Source organism: Tachypleus tridentatus, chromosome 5 (genome assembly GCF_004210375.1).
Source record: "Tachypleus tridentatus isolate NWPU-2018 chromosome 5, ASM421037v1, whole genome shotgun sequence".
Lineage (NCBI taxonomy): Eukaryota > Metazoa > Arthropoda > Merostomata > Xiphosura > Limulidae > Tachypleus > Tachypleus tridentatus.
In genome coordinates this window covers 40,411,036-40,436,049 of record NC_134829.1, presented here as the reverse complement: position 1 = coordinate 40,436,049, position 25,014 = coordinate 40,411,036, and the positions used below count along the sequence as shown (strand labels likewise).

Below are 25,014 nucleotides of genomic sequence, written 5' to 3'. Positions count from 1 at the left end.
AGTTTTTGGATTAGGGTGGTCTTTCAAAGTTATTTACTGATAAGTTCAAGGTCTGTAGACCTAGTTGTAATGATGGTAAATTTGTTGATTGATATGACTTGTGGCTTCTTCATGTTGTCGTACTGCTAATTGACAGAATTTTACTACGTAAAGCACATACAGTTGCACTCAATATTGGTAAGTGCTCACATACTGTATTGTTCAAATGGTGCTTAGTTCAGCCTATGTGATTTTATGGTCACTAAAGTTGTATTTGTATATGAACCATCAGCGAAAAAGTGTCGGTCGTTTGTCTTTACACTGAAAAAAGTTTTCATGATGAAACCAAGTCCAGTAATAAGTCTAACTTGAATCTGTTCTGTTTTGTTTCCAACTTTACCTGTAACTTCTGAGAACCCGTGCATGAACGTTAAGAAAAAACATTAATAGTAGATGAGAACAGTGTATGGTTTGTAATGTTAGTTAGAAAGTGTGTTGGACTGGTGTATTAGTAATTATTTTTCATCTTACACTTTTTATGTATTTGCGTGTTTATCCTGTTTTGTTGTTAATTGTGATTTATTGATTATTTTCTTTTGTTTACTTCAGTTCTAACATGCTCTAATGTTTAGGACACTCCACTCATAATCTGATGGTCGCGCGTCGGAATCCCATCCCAGAAAATACCCTTTCAGTCGTGTGGTCGTTATATAATGAAGGTCTTTACCAATATTCTTTGGCAAAGAGTAGCCCAAGAGTTTCTGGTAAATAGTGATGACTAGCTACCTTTCCTCTTGGCTATCATTTCAAAATTAGGGATTGCTACCCCAGACAACCTTCAAATAGCTTTGCGCGAAATTCTAAATAAAGAACCAATAGTAGTTTACGTTAAGGTGGAAGAAAAAGTCTTCGCTGAACCTGACCTCCCCTGGTCCAAAACATAGACTGAGTCCGGATGAAGATTATTTCATGGTTAGAGGGAATAAGTCATCACTGTACCACCCCTCTCCTCCTGATTCATAAAGAGACCAGAAGACTCATATAGATCTTAATTGGTTTCTCTTTAATGGAGCCCGGCTTGGCCAAGTGACTAGGGCGCTCGACTTGCAATCTGAGGGTTGCGGGATCGAATCCCCGTCACACCAAACACGCTTGCCTTTTCAGACGTGAGGGACGTTATAATGTTTCGACCAATCCTACTATTCGTTGGTCAAAGAGTAGCCCAGGAGTTGGCGGTGGGTGATGATGACTATCTGCCTTCCCTCTAGTCTTACACTGCTAAATTAGGGACGGCTAGCGCAGATAGCCCTAGTCTAGCTTTGCGCAAAATTCAAAAACATATCTATTAATCACGTTAAATTTTCTTTAATCTCCTTTTATTAGTAATTAGAACTAATTTGTTTTTCATTTTACTTGTACAACTAAAATTTTATGCTTTGCTAACTGTGGTGGTATGTACCAAAAATACGTGGTCTTTAATTTAACGATTTTATCTTTTGGGGCCGTTCTTTTCACTTTTCATGACTTGCCTTCTAGCATTTGTGGAGTACCGAGTTTAACACATACACAAAAACGTAGTCCGAGTGTGTGTTTTTAATAACAAAACCACATCGGTCTATCTGCTGTGTCCATCAGTGGGGATCGAACCCCTTATTTTAACGTTGTAAATTCGTAGACTTGCGCTGCCCCATCGGAGGACAACATAGCACGAACAATTTCCATACACATCATTCAAGGTCATGCTCTTTGTGTGTTGTTGTTGTTGTATCTAACTTGCCGTGAACGTCTCTTTGGAAACACTTCCAGTCGAAATCAACCTCGTCTTAAAAGTGCGTTTCATTATTAATGTTGTAGGAGGTAGACGAAAATTCCCGAAGATATTACCTACAAAGCAGTAGTAATATGAAAGTTACTGTAACCAGTAAATAAAATCAGTTGTTAATTTTTTGGAGATTTTAATTTATAAATACAAAATACACCAACAATGCAAATATGATACAGATTTGTACGAAGCATGATATACGGTGAGTGTGTTTGTTGGCCTGCATGTGTAAAGACGCGAATTAAAAAACAACGCGTTTGAACTCTGTTTTTAATCAAAAACAACTTTAGAACATCAATCTAAAAGCAAATCCGTATCGCGAATTAACACAAAAACGATTAATAGCATTGGTACATAACACGCCCCAAGTGGTCAGGATTAATTTGGTCATCATTTGTGGCTAGTCCTGAAGGAGTAAAACATTACTGACGCCATATACTAAACCAACAACGTAATGCTTTCCATACGTTTTATTACAGTTGACAGCATGTGTTTAAAATATTTAATAAATACAATTTAGACCTCAGTGACGATACGTCTACAGACTCTCAAAGCTAGAATCTGGGTTTCGATACCCTTTAGTGGGCAGAGCACAGATGGCCCATTGTGTAACTTTGTACTTAACTACAAAAAAATATATAACAATAAAATTTAATTGAAGCAGCGGTAAAGAAAAGCGTAAGAAAGCATTACTTACGAAATGTGTAAGTAATTTTGTTATGTGGACCAAAACGGCTTACTAGTATGTAAGTGTTCCAGTATCAAGTAGTCTCAGGTTGTGCACGGCAGATGTTACAAAAATGACGAGGGCTTTAGTGATAAATTTAACGTGGTTCACGTCCTGTTCCCGCCACCACCATTTCTGCAACAAAAACACATCGCATTCCTCATTTTTGGGGTAGATAGCAATCGTGTTGCTATGCGAGAAATTCGACAAAGTGAACTAACAAAAAAGTAATGAATATTAACAAATGAGTGCTGTTTTTGAGCATAAACGTACGTACGAATATATTGCATTATAAATATTTTGTCAATAAACGTTTGTTTTTTAATTTCGCGCAAAGCTACTCGTCCCTAATTTAGCAGTGTAAGATTAGAGGGAAGGCAGCTAGTCATCACCCACCGCCAACCCTTGGGCTACTCTTTTACCAGCGAATAGTGGGATTGACCATCACATTATAACGCCCCCACGTCTGAATGGGCGATGGGAATTCGAACCCGCGACCCTCGGATTACGAGTCGAACGCCTTAACCCACCTGGCCATTCCGGGCCGTCAATAAACGTAACTGAAAGTGTAGCCTAGTGGTTAGCATACCGGAATACGAAATGGTTTGCATCTTGTTGCCGAGGGTGTACAATAAGAATAATGGCTAAATCCCACTGTTTTGTCAAACAAAGGTCAGTAGTGGGTACTGTTGAATAATTACTATCTCTAGCGTGTTATTTGAAAATTAGGAAGCGCTGTCACAGACAGGGCACGTGTGGCTTTGCGCGAATATTCTAAACAAACGAACACACACAAAAATATTATTGTTTGATGTGTAATGTATTGACAACGATTTTTGTTATTTGTCGAACTGTATTGCCAAAATATGTTTCGAAATGTTTTCAGTATGAAAAAAGTTTGTTGGAAATAAGTTGAATAGTAAACCCACCTGGCCATGCCGGGCCCTACGTATATGAACTGTATTACCAACGAATTCCATTCTTTACAGCTGACATAACGCGTTTCCATGCGAATCTAAGAAAACTTCCCTGTTTACTTTTTTTTTTATAAGGAAGCGAGTATCCTCTATTATACTTGAGAAGTTAAACCCTGGCAGAGGGGGATTATCTCATATTTTGAGATGTACATATGTATTCAGACGTACACATTTAGCTGTGGGGAGTACAATAGTGGGTAATCGGAAGTAAATATTGACGACTCTTTACTTTTTATAAAGAATTTCTTAAGAAATGAACTGTAACATGATGTAATCTGAGGACATACTTTTATAGGTAATTGCGGAAGGAAATTGTTGAACGGAACCATACAGAAACTGGAATAAAGTATCTTGTCTCATTCATGGTGCAGTTAATGATGCTTGTAGTTGAAATAGATTTGACTGGGGAAGAGCACACATGCACGAGGGTTTTTGTGACGCAAAACGTGCTCTGTAATTACTTTATCATTTGAACACTAGACATAGGAGGTTATTGGCATCTTTACTGAGTCAAAAATGCCACTGGGTTTCATAATCTACTAAACTTATTATACGTCATTTTCTTAGCATTCACGGGGTCCCTAATAACAAATGAATCGTACAAAAGTAATTAGACTAAAAATTATCACCAATGTTACAGTTAATGTCACTAAATTACTGATGGCTTCCTGTCTGTTAACAAAAATGTTAAGTCATTTCACCCTAACTTTGTTGTTCTTTATTTAGTCAGTTATTTACGCTAAAAACGTAAATCTACTCAATACTGATGCATTATGGGGTCCCGATTTTAGTGAACAGTGTAAAACAAGTCAGTAATTTTAGGGTTAACGGATGAATATATTACAGGTTGAAAGTGCCCCGGCATGGCCAGGTGGGTTAAGGCGTTCGATTCGTAATCTGAGGTTCGCGTGTTCGAATCCCCGTCGCACCACATTTGCTCGCCCTTTCAGCCATGGGGACGTTATAATGTGACGGTTAATCCCAAAAAGAGTATCCTAAGAGTTGGCGGTGGGTGGTGATGACTAGCTGCCTTCCTTCTACCCTCCGAAAAACATCCTAAGTTCCTTAAGTGATGTGTGTCATACCATAAAATATCCATAAAAAAGGGTTTATCATAACATATGGAACAGTAGGTAAATTTTGAGTTTACTCTGATTCAAAATACTCTTTGCATTAAAATGTTTAAATCATTTCGATTTGTGACAGCATTACCGCGAAACATGTGTCATGCTCTTAGATGAAAACTGGAAGGTGTACTTGTGGGAGAGTGGCTTTGGTAAGTGCTAGTCTTTCATCAGCTGTGAAATAGTTAAATGCATATCGGTCTTTTTGAAAACATACTTTCCCTACTGGGAGTAAGAAAGGGTATGTATATATAATGTAGTACAATGGGATTTTCCGAGTGTGCTAGAACACAATATAAGGTGATCAGAACTAGACGGATATGTGTTCTTTATTCAAACAACGGTTCTCCATTCAGTTACAACAATAAGGAACGTGTACACACGAGATAGAACCCTTTACGACAAAAGCGAGAAATAAAACAAAAACATTTCGTAAATTGCGTAGGCACAGTATCACTGTATATTATACGTTATTACCAAGAGTGTACACGTGACAAGTACGCTTTTTGTGTTAATTTGGCTCGTACAGAACTCGTACTTGACTTATAATAGTAATAATAGTGATATATACTCCGTATGTTGGAAGCTGACATCAGTATTTTGTACTAAGTATTTACGTTTGTAAATCATTTGTTGGTCTTATCCCAAACTGTGACGCTCGTCTATAATGTTGTTATCTTATGACTACTAATAAATAGTGATGTCTATTTGATAATATCACACGTGTGACGCTAGACTATAACGTTGTTATAACTACTAATAAATAGTGATGTCTGTTTGATAATATCACACGTGTGACGCTAGACTATAACGTTGTTATAACTACTAATAAATAGTGATGTCTATTTGATAATATCACACGTGTGACGCTAGACTATAACGTTGTTATAACTACTAATAAATAGTGATGTCTGTTTGATAATATCACACGTGTGACGCTAGACTATAACGTTGTTATAACTACTAATAAATAGTGATGTCTATTTGATAATATCACACGTGTGACGCTGGACTATAACGTTGTTATAACTACTAATAAATAGTGATGTCTGTTTGATAATATCACACGTGTGACGCTAGACTATAACGTTGTTATAACTACTAATAAATAGTGATGTCTGTTTGATAATATCACACGTGTGACGCTGGACTATAACGTTGTTATAACTACTAATAAATAGTGATGTCTGTTTGATAATATCACACGTGTGACGCTAGACTATAACGTTGTTATAACTACTAATAAATAGTGATGTCTGTTTGATAATATCACACGTGTGACGCTGGACTATAACGTTGTTATAACTACTAATAAATAGTGATGTCTGTTTGATAATATCACACGTGTGACGCTAGACTATAACGTTATCTTATGACTTCTAATAAATAGTGATGTCGTCGTCTTGTTAATAAAATGACGCGTGTGACGTTAGCCTGTAATCTTGATATATTAGAAATTATAAATCGTGATAAGATGTCATCTTGTGTGATGATATGACGCGTGTGAAACTAGCCTATAGTGTTGATATTTCGAACTGCTTACAGATGGTTATACTAAATGAATTTTACGATTACGACACACCTATGAATGACTGGCAGTTTTGATATTCTAGACTGCTCCTTTATTATTGGATTAAGTCCAGATCTCGTTAACGTAATGTCAACAGTTAAACTTGCGTAATATTTTATGATGCAAATAACTCCTGTAGATAATTCCAACTGTCAGTTGGCATTTGGAAACTTTTCAGGAGAAGAATAATGAAGTATGGTTAAAACTTGTGAGAGTTCTCAGATGTCTTAACTTTTACGATAATTTGTTTGATTACGCTTTTGATATTGTTGGATATTTGTTTCATCGTAACCCTTGAAGGTCAGCGTACTTTTTTTTATATGCGTACTGTACTAATATTGTATCTACATAGACAAGTTAAATACAGATTGTCTATATTGATTTGGAAATGTTGTACAGTCTCGGATAAACGTGTACTTTCTTTATATGGATTTGCGAGGATTAGGTTTGACGTTCCTGCCTCTTTTCTCCCACCTGCACTAGTGTTGTAATAACACTCGTAAGTGCTGTATATTCAATAGATGAGTGCGTTGTTTTCATGTCGCGTCACTAGTGAGGTTTAAGAAATTCACATCACTAACAGGGTTCAACACTTAATATTTACACTGGTATGTTATCAGTTTCATGTATCACAAACAGCTCCATTGGTTTTTCATTTTGTACGTGTTTACATGAATACCCATTTTAATACACAATATATACTCTGTGTAAACGATATGTCACGTGAGTCCAGCGGTAGGTGGTTGATTGTTACATTTATAATACGTATTTAAGGTGAGAGGTATTTAGGCTTACTTCCATCACGTAGTGATTAAGTGAGCATAATTATTCATTTTTACGTGTTTCCGGAAGTAGGTGAATATTCTCTATAGAAGCCTTTCATATGGTGTCTGTATTGTTGTAAGAAGTGTGAGCTTCTTGTGCGTGGTAATAGTGAGGATGAAGTTCTGTAATGTTTGCAGTTTGGTTTTGCTACCTTAATCCATGTTGGGCAAAGATACTCGACTACTGGCCGTGTTTATCGTTTGTAGCGTTTGATTGTATATTCGAGTGATGTACTTGTATTCCTTCCACACAGACTTCTAACCTTATTCACTCTTTTCCAGATATTGTTTATTATGTCGTTAATTTTATATCATAGGTGAATTTACGGATGAAGCGGTGTGAAGAAGAGTTCCATTTCGGGTTTATTTTTAAAAAGAAAATAATTGTAAAATTTAATATTCAAACTTTGCGCTATTACTAAAACAGCATTTTCAAGGTTGCCAGCGAGGCTATGACGTTATACAAGAGAAGCTAGTTTATAGCATTGCGCTTGCGTAGTAGCGTTTTTCCCGTCTGTGCCAGTAACAACTCCAGACAATACGCGTTAGTTACCCCTGAACACTTTCATATCCAGACGGATGTATTGATCTGGCAGCCTGGTGTCTCTTATCGAGCTACTCTTCCGCTTCGAGTGACTCGGTGTGTGAGTGTGTGTTTATATGTGATGGTCAGCTGATCTGTCTGGCATGGTACATGGATTTGTTAGTCCATATGTATGTTAACCGTACGAAGTTGTTTGGAGATTGAAGGCCGTGGGCCTGTGGAACGAATTCACGTGCAACAGCTTTCAAGTCTTATTAAAGACGTAGTTGATGCGTTAAAAGCTATAGAGTATATTCAGTAATATTCCATTGGATCATAATGTTACTGAAACTTGTTGGCCATGGCCATAATCGACATTTCAGTAGAGAACGTTACAATGACCAATACACGCCTAGTGGACAGTTCGATCCTTAAACAGCAGCATCTTCACAGTAAAGGCTTTAAATATGGTCTTATCTTAGTTTGATCATTTTATTGTGTAACATTAATTACTAATCATTCGCTCAATGTTCTAGACATTTTACTAATTACTTAAAATCCATGTAGTAGTCATAAAGGCTGGAGAACAAAATTCGTAACAAACAGTGTGATATAGATTAATTTTATGCGTGATTAAAAGTTAATATAAATTACTATGGCATTGTTGAATCTTATTACAAAATGTGATGCTATTTTGACAAAGACCACAGATTTGTGTGGAATGTTTTCAGTAAGAATTTAATTGAGCAGTGTTATGTATGAAGTTAATGAAGATATCTTGACTGTTCTTGATGACTAGAAACCCACTTGAAATAAAAATATATCTCAGAACGACTGGTGTGGGTATTAACACTTATTGATAAGGAGAGAACATCGTTTCGACCTTCTTAGGTCAATATGTTGAGAAACCAAATAACCACAGTCACAAAACTGTGCTCGCCCAATAGAATTAATGATGAAATAAACAAAATTAAACAACACTTCATCAACATCAACAAATTTTCTCAAAAAACCGTGGAAAAAATTATACACACACAACTAGACTAACAACAAACGAATAACAATAAATCCCAAGATACAACAAACTACAAAACATTATATTGCTGCATACCATATATTCCCGACATCAGCGAAAAATAACCAACATTTGGAAAAAAAAGACAACTTATAACAAAACACAACATTCCAGTAAACACCAAATTTATTCAAAAAACATGTACAAAACTGAAGTCCATACTATGTAGAAACTACACTGACAAACACAACAACAACATAATTTATAAAATACAATGCAGCAACTGCCACAACTTCTATATTGGAGAAACAAGCAGAAAAATGGAAACTAGATTCAAAGAATACAAAAAAACACAACACGTTTTTGAACACTGCAAATCAAATAAACACAGCATAACCATAGAAAACACCCAGACACTAAATAGGGAAACAAATATAAACATACGCAAAATCAAAGAAGCCGAACTTATACAGCAACTGAAACCAAAATTAAAACCAATATAAAGGAATACTTTTATACCAATACTAATTAATAACCTAACATCCTCCTGCAACGCCCTCTACAATTCCGTATCCGTTTATTCTCTTGTCCCTAAGACTTGTGTCCGATAACGGTCACTTTCAAACTCTCTTTTTGAAGATGAACAAGGAAGGTTGAAACGTTGTTCTCTTTTTATCAATAAAAGTGTTAGTACCCATACCAGCCGTGCTGAGATGCATGTCTTGACTATTATTCAAATATGCTTGAAAATGGAGATTTGTTTCATCAGTTTGACTTTACAAGATTTTGAGTGATTCTTACGTACGTAGCCAAGATTAAGGTTATATTTGCACAGTCAGGACAACAACACCCGCTATATAGTCGTGCATTGCTGTTATAGACATGTTGAGTGTAGAGCCAGGTGATTAATAGTGTTTATTATTCAGTTAACCGATCAGTACAACATTTCTTCCCCTTGTATAATTAAAGAACAAAAACAACAAAGGAGAGTGGTCTATCTTCATAACTTTATAACCACCCTATTATTCCAACATGATACATCACGTTGTTGTTGTTGTTTTTTAAGTAATTTTCAAATTACCCATGGTTGTATATTATAGACCTCTTCTGAAAGATTAAGTTCGTGCATTTTACAAAAAAAAATTTTTGTTGTAAAATGATTTTGTCACAATATCTTAAAGATTATCTGAACATCTCCAACTTGACGAATGAATCGTTAATGTTTACTAAATAATATCAGTGATTTCGATTTGATGTTTGTTTTTAAAAGACAGTAATCCCATGGTATCTTGTGTAAATTAATAATAATCTGTAATTAGATAACAAAAGCATGTTCTTTTACTATCAATGATGGTAGTGGTAATTAGAAATGATTAATTAATAATTTGAATAGGATTTATATAATGTTCAACAGAGATTTGAGTCATCAAAATCTTTTGCATCTGTCGTGCTCACCAGATAGTAGACTTATCTTATTTGATAACAATTTTATTTTACTCAGGGAACATAATTGGAAAAAAAAAAAAGTTTACAAGCAGTGCACCTGGTTAAAACAGTATTATGTCTATTAAAGTAAAGCACTGTACTTTTAAACAAATACTTAATATCAATAGTATGATTTTATTAAGCCATAAGCAATGTTCAGTTGTGTGAACTCCATGTTTCGTAAGGTAGTCCTTATATGTTTTACTTTGTGTAGGTGAACTACTTGATTATGACTAAACTTTCTCCAAACATTGAACACTTGTTGATGTGTTAAAGTTATAAAAAAAGGATTGTTTGTTACACATTCAACTCATCTCTAAATTGTATAAGCTTACCTACCTTATCTTGTCTAATGTTTTCCCATTGAAGAAAGTTGTTGCAGATTTCAAATATAATTTAACACACACGTAATATCACAATTCAGAAACAAATGAAGGTTAAAAGAATGTTTACAGAAACCATGAGGTTAGGCATTCTTAAGCTTTAATATTTATTTTACTATTATGTGATGGTCAAATTCTTGCTGTGCCTTATCATATTTAAGCTTTCGTTATATCTGCATTGAAACTTGTTCCATTGGTAAGTGGTCATACCACCAGAAATAGCACCATAACACAGTTTCAATCAAGGCCTGAACAAAAACTGGAGTAGCATTTGGAACACAAGAAATTGTATATTCTCAAGGGGTGTTATGTATTTTTAGTAAAAATGAAATTATTCTTTATGATGGATAGAAACAATTCTAGAAACATTAACAGTTGGTTGTTTTGTTTGCTTTCAGATTTGTCTCTCAAAGAAATTTATTAGGTGTTGAATAAGTGTAAGAAAGCCAGAGGAGAACCCTGTCTGTAAACTTCAGTCACAGTAATTTAACATGCAAAGTAATCATACATTTGTACATGAAAATGTATCATACAGACAATACAGCTGCTTCATTTTACATTTAGAAATAATAAAATGTTTACTTTTCAAGCATGCTATTGGAACAATGCTATGTATCTATTTCTATGCTTATTATTCCAGACAATTCAGGGTTGTTTTACATGTTTACAGCAGTTTTCATTTCACTGAAAGAGGGCTGAAGGCTACCTTTAGTAGTCACATATTTTAATCACTAGCACCTCAATACATAAGTGTGTTGTCTGTTGGTCTGTCAATAGACACAAAAATGAAATCACATCAGGGATGCCTAACATTGCAATTTGTACTGTTGTGACCTCAGTGAAATGTGTGCATACCATGAATCACTGTGGACTGTGTAGATTACAACACATCATGATTATATGAACTTCAAAAGCAAAAAATAAAAATATTTATCTATTCTTAATTTTGGTTTCACTTACTCTTGAAACAGAACACTTTCAGGGACCCTGCAGAAGTACATCTGGTAGCTATGCAGTTACTCAAATACATTGTAACCAACCAAGAGAAATTAATAATCATAACTAATTTTATTACTCTGGACCCTCCCTTTCTCATGAAAGTTTTACACAAGATTGGAAGTCAGTATTGGACAGTCCTCTCCAAAGTTTGTCAGGATCTGGATTATAGATCACTTTAAGCCCTTTTTGTTTAATAATGGGGAGATAGAGCACTTTCATGGTTTTGGATTAATAACTCTGAAATGTGCAATCAGATTTGTATTAAATTTCATTAGCAGATTAAAGTTGAGATTCCTCATCATGCTACAAAGAAAATAATTGGATCATTTATCATTCTGGTTTTAATAAAGGTTTTCTGAGTTTCTGAAGGTGAACTTTGACATTATCCAACATAAAGCAGAAGTGGGGTGAAGGTGCACAGTCTCTTTGATTGTTCTTGTTTCTTGAGTAAATGAGTACTTAACCAAGTAAAAACACATTACTTCTTAATATTGTTCAAGTAGCCAAGATTTAAAGTCAAACAACATAAAAGTAAAATTTTCTGTTGTAACATTATCTTGTAAAGTGTGAAAACCATCACTGAATGAATAAGAACAGAACTAGGAAGACTATTCAGAATAATTATCTGTGTTATTGCATCCAAATTTTCATTATTTCTTACATGAAAGAAGAGGGTTCCACTATAGTAAGAGAGTGTTTTGGTTTAATCAGTGTCAGTTATATACAATGCCCTAAAGTAACCCGAAATAAGACAATATTAGAATAATGTCATTGTATTCTGTAAATAGATAGTTCAGTGAGATTATAATCCAATGATTTCAAAGCTTACTTTTTATATCTAGTAATGTGAATGATGTAAAACCAATACTCCAAACTTTTTTACTGAAATGAAATATCTAGTTATAATTACTTATACTGCTATTAAGACAAAATTTATAACATTGGTAAACAGAATACCTGATTTCAAAATTATTTTAATAATTTATCACTTAAATTCGTGTAATATTGGTAAAAAATATATAAAACAGCTTTCTAGCAAGAATTCTGACTTCAAAGCCCTTAGTATTCTATGAATGTAGAAGTATGTAAATCATATCTGAAAGTATAGACCTAAAAATATAAACGTTTGATAAACTTCCATATAAATATTACTACTAGAAAGTTATGTAGTAACACCAATTTACATAGGAAAATAATGTGTGAAGAATATATATAAAACTGCACATACACTACATGGCCAAGACTATGTGGACACCTGACCAGCACACCCATATGTGCTTGTTAAACATCTCATTCCAAAACCATGGGCATTAATAAGGAGTTGGTCCATCCTTTGCTGCTGTAACAGTCTCTACTCTTCCGGGAAGGCTTTTCACAAGGTTTTGGAACGTGGCTCTAGGGATTCGCTCCTTTTCAGCCACAAGAGCATTAGTGAGGTCATGCACTGATGTCGGGCGAGAAGACTTGGCTTGCAGCTGATGTTCCAGTTTATACCAGAGGTGTTTGATGGGGTTGAGGTCAAGGCTCTGTGCAGGCCAGTCATGTTCATCCACACCAACCTCAGCAAACCAGGTCTTTATGGACCTTGCTTTGTGCATGGGGACATTGTCATGTTGAAACAAAAAAGGGCCTGTTGCCACAAAGTTGGAAGCACATAATTCTCTAGAATGCCATTGTGTGCTGTAGCATTAAGATTTCCCTTCCTCTTTAAGCCTAGCCCATATCATGAAAAGCAGCCCCAGACCATCATTCCTCCTTCACAAAACTTTATGGTTGGCATCATGCATTCAGGCAGGTAGCATTCTCCGGCATCTGCCAAACCGAGATTTGTCTATCAGACTGCCAGATAATGAAGAGTCCAATGGCAGTGTGTTTTACACCACTCCAGCCAGTGCTTGGCATTGTGCATGGTGATCTTAGGCTTGTGTGCAGCTGCTCAGCCATGGATATCCATTTTATGAACCTCCCAACAAACAGTTCTTGTGCTGACATTGCTTCCACAGGCAGTTTGGAACTCTGTAGTGAGCATTGCAGCTGTGGGCACACAATCTTTACATGCTTCAGCACTCAACAGTTCTGTCCTGTGAGCTTGTGTGGCCTGTTGCTTCATGGCTGAGCTGTCATTGCTCCTAGACATTTCTATTTCACAATAACAGCACTTAAAGTTAACTGGGGCAGCTCTAGCAGGGCAGAAATTTGACAAACTGACTTGTTGGAAAGGTGGCATCCTATAACACGTTCAGAGTTACTGAGCTCTTCAGTATGACCCATTCTACTTCCAGTATTTTCCATGGAGATTGCATGGCTGTATGCTTGATATTATGCACCTGTTAGCAATGGGTGTGGCTGAAATAGCCAAACTCACTGATTACAAGGAGTGTCCACATACTTTTGGATATGTAGTGTAGTTATACAACATTAGATAATACAATTATTTATTTTGAAAAAAAAAAAAGGTTGTTTTGTTCCCCCCAAGTTCTTTCTTCTGTTGTCATGTCTGTTTATACATGATTAAAGAATTATTATTAATGTCTGAAAAATTGGAATTCAGACTCCAACCTCATCAAGATCCACACCTACTTGTACAACATGAAATAATAATAGTTTTTATTTCCTGGAAAAAGAAATGGAAAGGGCTTATACTGCCTAGACTTTCATCCACTTATACAACATAAAAAATACAGTTATTAATTTCAGGAAAATAAATAGTTTAGGGGTTTACATACAATTTTAAGTTATAAACACAAGACAGTGTGAAAAAACAACAACAATAAATTTACATTTTATTTTATTGAAGTATCCAGAGGCTTGGTAGAGGGTGCTGCCAGTCAATTGCCATCTAGTCAATAGTTCAAAACTTGGATAATCAAAAACAGTCAATAATCAGAAACCCTAATTTTGATTACTTGATTGTATTTGTGAGATTATTCAAATAATCATGATTTTGACCAACTGATTAATTTACGAGGCACTAATTGATATAATTATTGCTCACAGGCAATCAGTTCATTTGCCCAAATTTAGTCGAGTGAATTTTTACATGTAGACATTAACACTTAACCGTTTACATTAAGCTGTTTGAAAACAGACAATCTGTAGGTACAAGTAGTCATTTAATTGTACCATTGAACTTTGTTTGAAAACACAATAAGTACTAGAAATATTTTAAAACTTAACCCACATATAAGTTACTTTTAAAATAATTTCCATTCTTAACAAATTAGCAGATATAGCCACAGAGTTATAAAAGTAAGTTTGATAAGGTACTGTATAATAAGCACTTTTGAAACATAGATCTATATTTTCAACTCCAGTTGTCACATCTTTTTAACTGTGTTTATTTTATCTCTATATTCTTCTATGTTTTTTTCAGTTCCATGGTGTCTGGTAATAAAGAATATTATTTTATACTTTTGTTAAGGATTAAAATAACTAATTATCCAGTGGAGGTTACTGTCTAATATGCTTCCAAATAAAGTCCATTGTTAACTTTCTGTTAGTATCAGTGGCAAGCGTGGTTAGCACTCAAGACTGTAAATTTAAGTTTTTGTAGAATACACTACATTACATAAAAGAAATTTTAAAATTGTTCTGCAATCTGGGGCCATGGGTGCATTATAAGAGTGACAGTCAAATTCCATTATTCAATTAAAGTTGACCCAAAGTTAATGGTGCTCACCGACTACCTGCTCTCAAATTTAGTCTGTCACTTCAAAATTAGAAACGGCTAGTGCAGGTGCCCTGGGGCCCGGCATGGTCACGTGGGTTAAGGCGTTCGACTTGTAATCCGAGGGTTCTCGGTTCGAATCCCAGTCGCACTAAACATGCTTGCCCTTTCAGCCATTGGGGCATTATAATGTGATGGTCAATCCCACTATTAATTGGTAAAAGAGTAGCCCAAGAGTTGGCAGTGGATGGTGATGGCTAACTGCCTTCCCTCTAGTCTTACAGTGCTAAATTAGGGACGGCTAGCACAGATAGCCCTCAATTAGCTTTGTGCAAAATTCACAAACCCTTCAACAGCTAGTGCAGGTGCCTTAGAGTAGCCTAGCACAAAATTTAAAAAAGTAAAAAACAAGCTGTTATTAGTTGGTTCTACTTTATTTATAAATTAATTTTAGGTGTTTCAAAGTATTACTAAATGTCTCTTGGATTCGTTTTCAAGATTTTGTTCTATCACTTACTTTTCATAGACTTTTAGTTAGTTGTGTTTGTGGTAGATTTATTACTGTTCAACCCTGCTATAAACTTGTTATTGTTGATTTCTGCCGTAGCTGCTCACACTAAGTGTTTCAGTCTGTTTCTTATAGTGTCTGGTCTCCATATTGTCATCATTGTCATAGCCATAGTGTTAATGCTGGGACTTATCATGTGCATCGTCAGTCACTACAAGATGGGGGCATGGTCATGGCATGAAAGATGGGGTAGACCTCCAGATCTTTCAGAACCTCAGAGCCTTCTACAAGTGTCTCCTGTGCAGCATCTATCTCAATCACTACACAATCACACCCATACCCCACATTCCCCAGTAAGTGTTTGGCTATTTTACTTGAACATCAAAACTATATTTATTACTGAAATCTCTTGTTTGTTGATTGTGTGAAAAGTGCTTGTAATTTGAACTTCTGTTTTATTATTATTATTATTACGAATCTCATTAAAGTGTAAACATTTCATCACAGCTGTCTTATTAAAAAGTCAAATCAACTTCAGGTTTTATTGTGATAACTTAAAGGCTTAGAAACTTGTATTTCCTATTATATAAGCAGTTGTTAATTTTTATGCAGAATTATATTTATTTTAATAACAAGTGTGTAATATTACCATGATGTAGTGCTTATTGCTTAGTGCTACTGTTGAAAACATCTGTGCTTATGATTCAGTCATAATTTGTAATTCTTATACCAGTCTTAATCAGCTTGATTTCACACTTGGAATAATAATAAAATTATGTATTAGAACTTTAAGCTACTTTCATGAGATAGGATCATCAGGTACTTTGAACCCTGTCTGGATTATTATTAACTAATAATAAGGTAAGTCCTTTATCTTTGTTTAAGCCTTAATGTAATGGTACAGATCTTAATGATTTGGATATGTTACTTGTTCATGAGAGGGTACAATCTGTTATGTTGACTTGCAAGGATTTTTATTCTTTTTAATCATAGTAGATAATAGTTTAAATGATTATTGTAGCTACTACTGTTCTGGTGAGTGGTAGTTAAAAACATTGTTTCTGTTATCATAGGTTTTTTACTAAAACTGAAAACACATACTGGAACATAATGGTATAATCCTCTAGATGAGTGATTACTGAGACAAATATGACTATTTTTATAGTAAGATATTATTCAAATTGCTTGTGTAGCTCAAATAAATTTATTTCTTTACGTTTCTTAACTTTTCAATCAGAATGTCCATTCGTAAAATATAATATTACTCAAACAATACAGAAGCCTTTCCAGGTAATGGTAGTACAGTTACCATAAAAAACAGTGCCAGAGCATGTCGGTGATGGTGGTGTAGTTATTACAGAAACAAATTTGGAAATAGTGTATTCAGATGATGGTACTAAAGTGATCATACAAAACAGTAAAGGTAAGTATCCAAGTGATTGTACTATAGTTACAGTGTTGTTGAATATCCAGATGATGGTCTTCAGTACAATAGCTGTCATTAAAACAAAACCTCTTTATCAGTTCATCACATAGCTCAAAACACTGTAGATATATGTATAGTTTTCTAGTGTAAAATGTTGACTGGTTTATAAGAACTGAATGAAGTGTAAGATACAGCAAATTTTATTACTTTGTGATGTACAACAAATTTTAATTTGAAAATACAATGTTCACAAAATAAACTAAAGTTCTACATAAATTAACCAGATCTAGAGGCATATATTGTCTAATGAAGACATTATGGAAAATTAGTTAAAACACTATTACACCTTTTTTTTAGGATATCTGGCTTTTCTAAGAGCAGGCAGTGTTGTTAAACTTAATAATTTGGTGGACCACCAACTCATAATGCTACAAAATAGTTTTACAAGCACAAAAGAGGGAAAAAAAGTGTAAAAAAATGATCCTCTTTTTATTTACCTAAAGATATTATATGAAAAGTACAAAAATTTGAATTTTTATGGCATTCATATTGTAATCACTTTCTCCAGGTTTTGTATACTCCTGACAACATAGAACAACGACAACAGCTAGAGCTTGTTTCCCTGCAGGATCAACACGTTAGACAGAAATCTGTGCAAATGGATTTTAACCTAGGTTTACCTCCAATAATTACTTTGCCAGATGGTGAGGAATTTCATTACAATAGTTCCAAATCTTTACACACACAAGGTCCCAATCAGGACAACGAAATCATTAGAACCTGGATAAAGCCACCTCCAAACAGAATAGTTCCAGAAGATGAGAATCATCTTTCATATTGTTCTAACTCTGTGAGCCTATTATCAAAACCAAGTGCTCCACCAGTGATGCGGACTTCAGACACTAATTTTCTAGTCATACATTCAAATAATACTAATGTTGCTATTAATGATGGTATCCACAGAAACTTTTATACTTGTGCAGAAGAGGGCTCCAACTCATTTCCAACTCCACAGCCTAGGTTGCCCAATACCAGAGGCACCACTAGTAACAGTTTGGATAGTAGGTCTCATTCTTGTAGGAGAATGAAATCATTCTTTGATTTAATGAACCCGTTGCCTCATTACTGCAACTTAACTACCAATCAAGACCAGTCTGGTGGTTACTCAGGTGGAGTCTAACCACTGGTCATGTCCAGAGGATCAGAAAGTCTTTCTGTGAAAGGAAATTGATTTGCAGCCATGCTTATCATTTTGCAAAGCAAAGCTTAATGGAAGCATAGGCTGTAGGAGACCAGGACAAGAGGTAAATGTTACCAGAGTAAAAAGTTGTAGTGGACCATCTTTGGAGTGCCTCAGATGATGATTTCAATATACTAATACTTACAGATTTTTTTCCTCTCTATCTCTCAAATATTCTATCAGCTGTGCAGAACCTGTGTATTGTATGTCAAAAGGATATACTGGTATGTGTAGATACCTGAGATCTCCTCCTTTCCTGTTTTGTTTTTAAGAGGGAAGATAAAATGATATATGTCCTACCACATTAGTTACAAACTCTGGTGACACCACCTTCTGTTTGTTCACTAAGTGATGGTGTCCAAGACATTGGTGAATATGTAAAAATCCTGTGATCTGGATTAAAATAGTATTTATATATCTATGTGAGTGATTAATAAGCACATGTAAAAAAATATATGACCCAAAAGTAGGAGTCATGACACTAGAGAAATTTTGAATTGAACAGTGCATTATGTTATTGTCAAAAGTTTGGGCTAAAGAAATGTACAAAAACCTGCCTAATTGTAAGCTACTGCAGGAATTGGTGCTATACTTATTTAAAAGAATAAGTTAGTTTATTTCAAAAAGATGGGCTTATAACAGATAACTATTTACTAGATGCATGATACTGAAGATTCATATTATTATCATTGTACATAAAATGCCTTTTCTAAGGTAGTTTTTCTTGTTTTACTGTCTTGCAAATAAATTTTACTTTTCTGGGTTTTGAAAACTTGAGTGATCAAATCCTACAGTATTTGATTTTAACATCTTAGTTTCTCTTCAAGAAAAGTAATAGGTTTTGGTTTTCATATTCCTTTTTGTATTATTTTTTATTTCTCTTTGTTTTTTTTACTGAAAGTGCATTAACTTTGAAGAAAAGTGATGAATTCATAGAAATGACTGAATATTCTATCAACTGTGATTTTTTTAACTGTGTAGTTAGTCACTAATATTATAATGAATTTGACAGGGTATATCAAAGATAAATGGATTCTGCAGTTTGGAATGACCCAGAAGAGAGTGATATGTTTTTCACAAAATTCTGGTCAACATTTAACTGACTTCCTCTATATAAGAGTGCAGCAGGAGTATGTTACAACCCTGTGCCAATTATGTAAAATAGAAAAACAAACAAACAGTAAAAGATAGGAGCGAAAGCTTTTTGTTGTTGTTGTTGTAATGTTGTTGTGTTCCCCTGCTTGGGTAAGGGGGTGTAATTTGTGTTTGTCTGTACAAAGTAAAAATAGAGTTAGCCACAAGGTGGTGTAACTTTTTTTTTTACATAGCATTTAAAAGTAATAACTTCAGTTTTAAAGTCCTTTTTAAAAGGCTCTATTCTCTTCTATTACTTTATTTTGAGGGATTCTCCACTCATTTCCGAATGACTGCTAGTGAACAAGAAATTAGTATGAAAAAAGTGTTTGTGTTGTGAAATATGTCATTATTTCTCATTAGTTGGTACAGAAAAATGTTTCTGTACAGACTGTCTCGTAATAGAAATAAAGAAATTAAATAATTAGGTGTATATATTTTTAAAAAGTTGTTCACCATTTTAATATCAAATATTTGGCCATGTGTGTGTTTTTAATATACTTTACTTAGTTAAATAATGAGCTTTGTGGGGTATGATGGATCTAAGTAATTAGATATCTTACATTAGTTACAAAAACTTGGTATTTTTGACCTGTGAAAAAAAAAACTAGTCTGTTTTTTGTTTGTTTGTTTTTATCATAAGAGTATTTTCAGATAGAGTAATGAAAACAAATTATAGTTAATTCTTAAACAAATGGTTTTATTAACGTCCTCCGAAAACATAATTGTTTTCTAGTTATATTGGGTAGGGAGAAGAGAAAAGTAAAGATTGGAGTTATGTGAATTATATGTCGAATTATTTTATTAACGTCCTCCGAAAACATAATTGTTTTCTAGTTATATTGGGTAGGGAGAAGAGAAAAGTAAAGATTGGAGTTATGTGAATTATATGTCGAATTAATTATTAGGTATCATTTACTGTAAAACAAAAAAAATCTTAATCCATTCCCAAAGACCAGTTTTTATCTTTGTCTTTTCATCAATTTTTTTTTTCCAGTTTTATGCAAAGGATTCAGTTTCCCTTATGGAAATCAGATTTCTTTTTTTAATGGACTACTTCAGATTTAAAAATTTCTCATCCATGCTCTCCATCAATTCTGAATAAAAATGAAAAAGAAAAGATGTGATGATCTTTTGGTGTCATGTTGGAGCAAAGTTTTATGTCAGTTTCACCTGTTCATAATGGTGTAGAGTGTTGTTGTTATCACCCACCCCTTCAGATAAGTACAAAATTATATGTATTTTGTTTTGTTGAGCATGTCATTCAGACATTATAAGTTTCACTACCAGGGGAATTAAAGCAAAGGTGTGGAAAAATAAAACAGACTTCATTTGAATGAGCTTCTCATGAAGGGTTGAAATGCACATCAATAAACATTTACAAACAATTTGTCTGTATGTATATAGACATATATTTTTGTCTGGTGTTATATTCCTTATGTATCAACATTCATGACTAATATAGTCTTGTTTCTTTGAAAGTCTTTAAAGGATTTTTTTTTATGTTGAGAAATAATTACAGAAAATTTTATTTGCCACGTTTGTATGGTTGTGAACTTAATAAGATGTTATAGTGGGTAAGCCATGAGTTCTGTCTTTGGTTAGGATTAAGAGAAGATAATTAAATGAAAGGAATTTAGCTTTGTGCTTTGCTTGTGTTTATATATTCTTAATGTACAAACTTTAATTTGTGGAGATTATTCAGATATAAATCAAGTGCTATTCCATTGTGTGGTTATACTAGTATTAGTTAATATTATTTTAGTATTACGTTGTGTTAGTATGTTCGTAGTATTTCAACATATCTCCTAGTACTTGTACACAGATGATTATTATGAATGGTGTTTTTGTTCATTTTTGTGTTAAATTTCAAGTACATGAATGGTCTGCACTGTTAGTAAAAGATATAAAGCTATTACCAGCTAATGTGTAGATCAAATGCCAGAAGTGTGTGGTCAAATAAGCATGTTTAATTCTGTGTACAGAAAGTCTGCAACGTAGTTGATTGTTTGATAAATTTGTTACTTGTAAAAAAGATGTTTCTTAGCTGTACTATCAATATCAGTACACTCAAAACAGTTTAAGACTTGTTTGTTTTTGTTGTACTTTGTTACAACGTTTTGATCAATATCTCAGCCTTCATTTGGCCTTACAAGTTCATAATCACAGATCTCAACTTAATTACACTTCTTGTTCCTTACCACTGACTTCCAGTAGTTTAAGTTATGTGTTCATAGGTTCAACCTCTATTTGACCTTCATAATCACAGATCTCAACTTGATTACTTGTTTCTTATCACTGACTTCCAATAGTTTAAGTTATGTGTTCATAGTTTCAACCTCTATTTGACCTTCATAATCACAGATCTCAACTTGATTACTTGTTTCTTATCACTGACTTCCAATAGTTTAAGTTATGTGTTCATAGTTTCAACCTCTATTTGACCTTCATAATCACAGATCTCAACTTGATTACTTGTTTCTTATCACTGACTTCCAGTAGTTTAAGTTATGTGTTCATAGTTTCAACCTCTATTTGACCTTCATAATCACAGATCTCAACTTGATTACACTTCTTGTTCCTTACCACAGACTTCCAGTAGTTTAAGTTATGTGTTCATTGTTTCAACCTCTATTTGACCTTCATAATCACAGATCTCAAATTAATTACACTTGTTTTTTATTGCTGACTTCCAGTAGTTTAAGTTATGTGTCCATAGTTTCAACCTCTATTTGACCTTCATAATCACAGATCTCAACTTAATTACACTTGTTTCTTATCACTGACTTCCAGTAGTTTAAGTTATGTGTCCATAGTTTCAACCTCTATTTGACCTTCATAATCACAGATCTCAACTTAATTACACTTCTTGTTTCTTATCACTGACTTCCAGTAGTTTTAAGTTATGTGTTCATAGGTTCAACCTCTATTTGACCTCACGTGTTCATTATTGCAGATTATAAGTATATTAAATTATGTGTTCTATGCTCCAGATTTTATTTGTTTGCATTTCTTTTCCATAATGCATACTTTCACACAACTACTTGGTTCATTATTCCAGTGTTTCGGCCACACTTGTTTATTATGATAAAATTTTTTGTTCATTGTTCTAGCCTTTATTTGATTACAATTATTGGTGATTATCATACACATTCACAAGTTTCACTATTTGCTTATTGTTCCAGCTATCATTTGATTACATTTGTTGTTAATTATTACAAACTTTCATGAGATTACATTGGCTGTTCATTGTTCCAGTGATTGATTTTGTTTGGTTATGACTCTGCTTATTATTCTTATAATAATTGTATATTAATTAGTAATGAAATTTATATATTTCATCAGACACATCTGATGAGTGTACTGTTTTATTTGGTTTTCAAGCCCTCATGTGGTGATGTTCCATTGTTCCAATCCTCTTCTTCCATGTGACTACACACATACAGTTTTTGTTCCAGTCTCTTTCTATTACACTTTGTACTCTTTGTCCTATGTGTTTTAGTTCTTCATTAATACATATTTTACCATATTTTCTTTGATTGTCAATTTTATTTTTATTGTCCTATGTCTCCTTGTTATATACTTACTGTTCATTGTTCCGTATCACCATTTTCTGCAATTTCTTTCTGCTCGTTGTTCAAAATCTCCACTTTATTACATTTTCTGTTTACTGTCTCAAACCTTCACTTCATCATACTTTATATTCATTGTATTAAACATCCACATCATTAACTCTTTCTTTGTTATCACAAATTTGTAGTTATTCACTTTTGTTAATTATGCAAAGGTTTTATTCATTATACCTTTTGCCCAAATCTACTCTTTGTTACATCATTGTTTCAAGTTTCCATGTCATTAAATTTTCTGTTACTTATCTGAGATCTCAGCTTTTTTCAAATCCTGTTTTTTTCCCAGGTTTTTACTTTATGTCAGTTTCTGTTTATTTTCACTAAAATTCCTTTTTACTTTTATTACTTCATTCTTTCTTCTAGTCATTCATTAGTTTCAGCAACTGTTAAAAGTTAATGTAATTAATCTGCATTATAATAGTGTATATAAAAATATTCACAGAAAGAAAAACCCATGGGATTATTTGTTTCCTTTAAAAAATATTTTATAGCATCTGCCCCTCCAGTTTCTAGCCTTTTTAAATTGGCTTACTTACCAGATTGACCACAATTTACTGTACTTCATGTAATTAGAGCAGCTGCCTTCTTGCCATAGACCATAATGCCAAATTTTTTTCATTTATTTTCGCTATCGTTTTGCTGTAGCCAGCTCTTTGGAACTTTATGTTTGAGAGTCCACAGTTTAAAGGACATGCTAAAGCTAAAATATTTATTGATAGAAGATCTAATTAGACTTTTATGTAGCCTCATGGATAACTTCTCCAGTACAGGATGCCACCTGGTGATGGCAGCTGTGCACATGTTTCTTCTTAACAAAACCAAATATTTCTAATATGCCATTCTTTGCTTATACCACCACTAATCCAGTGAGTAAAATTCAACCAGTTTCACACTCTGCCCACGTTTGGTCTGTGATCTGACAGCAACTAACCCAACCTATCCCCCTTGTTTTATACTGGTTCCTTGAGAATAGTAAATCACACTTCTACCTTGTGAACAAAATTAGAATTTATTGTTTAAGAAGCCCCATTTTATGCCCTTATTTAGTAGTAAGGAAGAAGTATAATTTGTTTTTTTTATGCAAAAGTGGTTCCATGAAGATCCTCAATCTTACCCTTATTTAGTAAAAAGAAATAAGATTGTCTTAGTTTAATCTAAGGTAGTTAGTTCTTTGAAAATCCTTGGTTATACCATTATTTAGTAAAAAGAAAAAAAGTTTCTTTTTAGTTTCAACTAGCTCATTTCAACTTCATTTTTTTTAAGAGTTTGTTGGTACATTATTGCTATTTTTTTTAAAAAGAACACCAGGAACCCTAACATTACCACCAACTGCTGATAATGGTTAACTCTTAACCAGAACTTTATAAACATATAGTTAGGCATGTGGAAAGATGTGGCAGAATGTGCTCTTACTTGTATAGTGAACTGTCGTTCCTCCAACAGAGAAGTAATTATAATAATACTTTTTGTGGACAGAATGTGAGCTAAGGCTGCCATCTTCAGTGGCTGTATTTGTGCTGAATAAAATATTGGCATTTTATACATTTCTGTGTGTGGCTTAATTTTGTTCTTTACAGAAACATGGAGCACGTCAATAATTCCTGCTTTGCAAATTGCAACACTAACTGGGATTCATCAAAATAGAAATATAAAATGTACAGTGGAAATTGTTTGGTGAACATGTGTGGATGTGCCACAAATTCACCATCCCATTCATCTTATAAATTGACCATTACTTTTCATAAAACAACATTATGCTTCTCCCATATGAATGGTTACATATGTTTACATTGTTGATGGTAGCATCATTAGCAAACCTCATGATAATACACTTCTTCTGTGTGTTTATGGCATTGGACACAGGTTGTACAAACAAACAAATTGTATGACAGCATTTAATGATTGACATAAAAATATCACAAAAGAAAAGTTGGCCTGCTAATTTCATTTGAATCTGTTTAGGAAAACAATTTCCAACAGTA

The 25,014-nt window shown here is 33.9% G+C and overlaps 1 protein-coding gene across 5 annotated transcripts in view; it reads left to right on the top strand.

The window, feature by feature from the left end:
• The window catches only part of LOC143250989 (uncharacterized), a 131,997-nt gene extending 107,420 nt beyond the window's left edge, over positions 1-24,577 (top strand). For all 5 annotated transcript variants that reach the window (XM_076502254.1, XM_076502253.1, XM_076502251.1 and 2 more), the window contains 2 exons: positions 15,739-15,956; positions 17,598-24,577. In XM_076502254.1, coding sequence (XP_076358369.1) covers positions 15,739-15,956; positions 17,598-18,209 — 830 coding nt within the window. In that variant the 3' untranslated portion in view covers positions 18,210-24,577. The remainder of the gene's footprint in view (positions 1-15,738; positions 15,957-17,597) is intronic.
• The last annotated feature ends 437 nt before the right edge of the window (positions 24,578-25,014 follow it).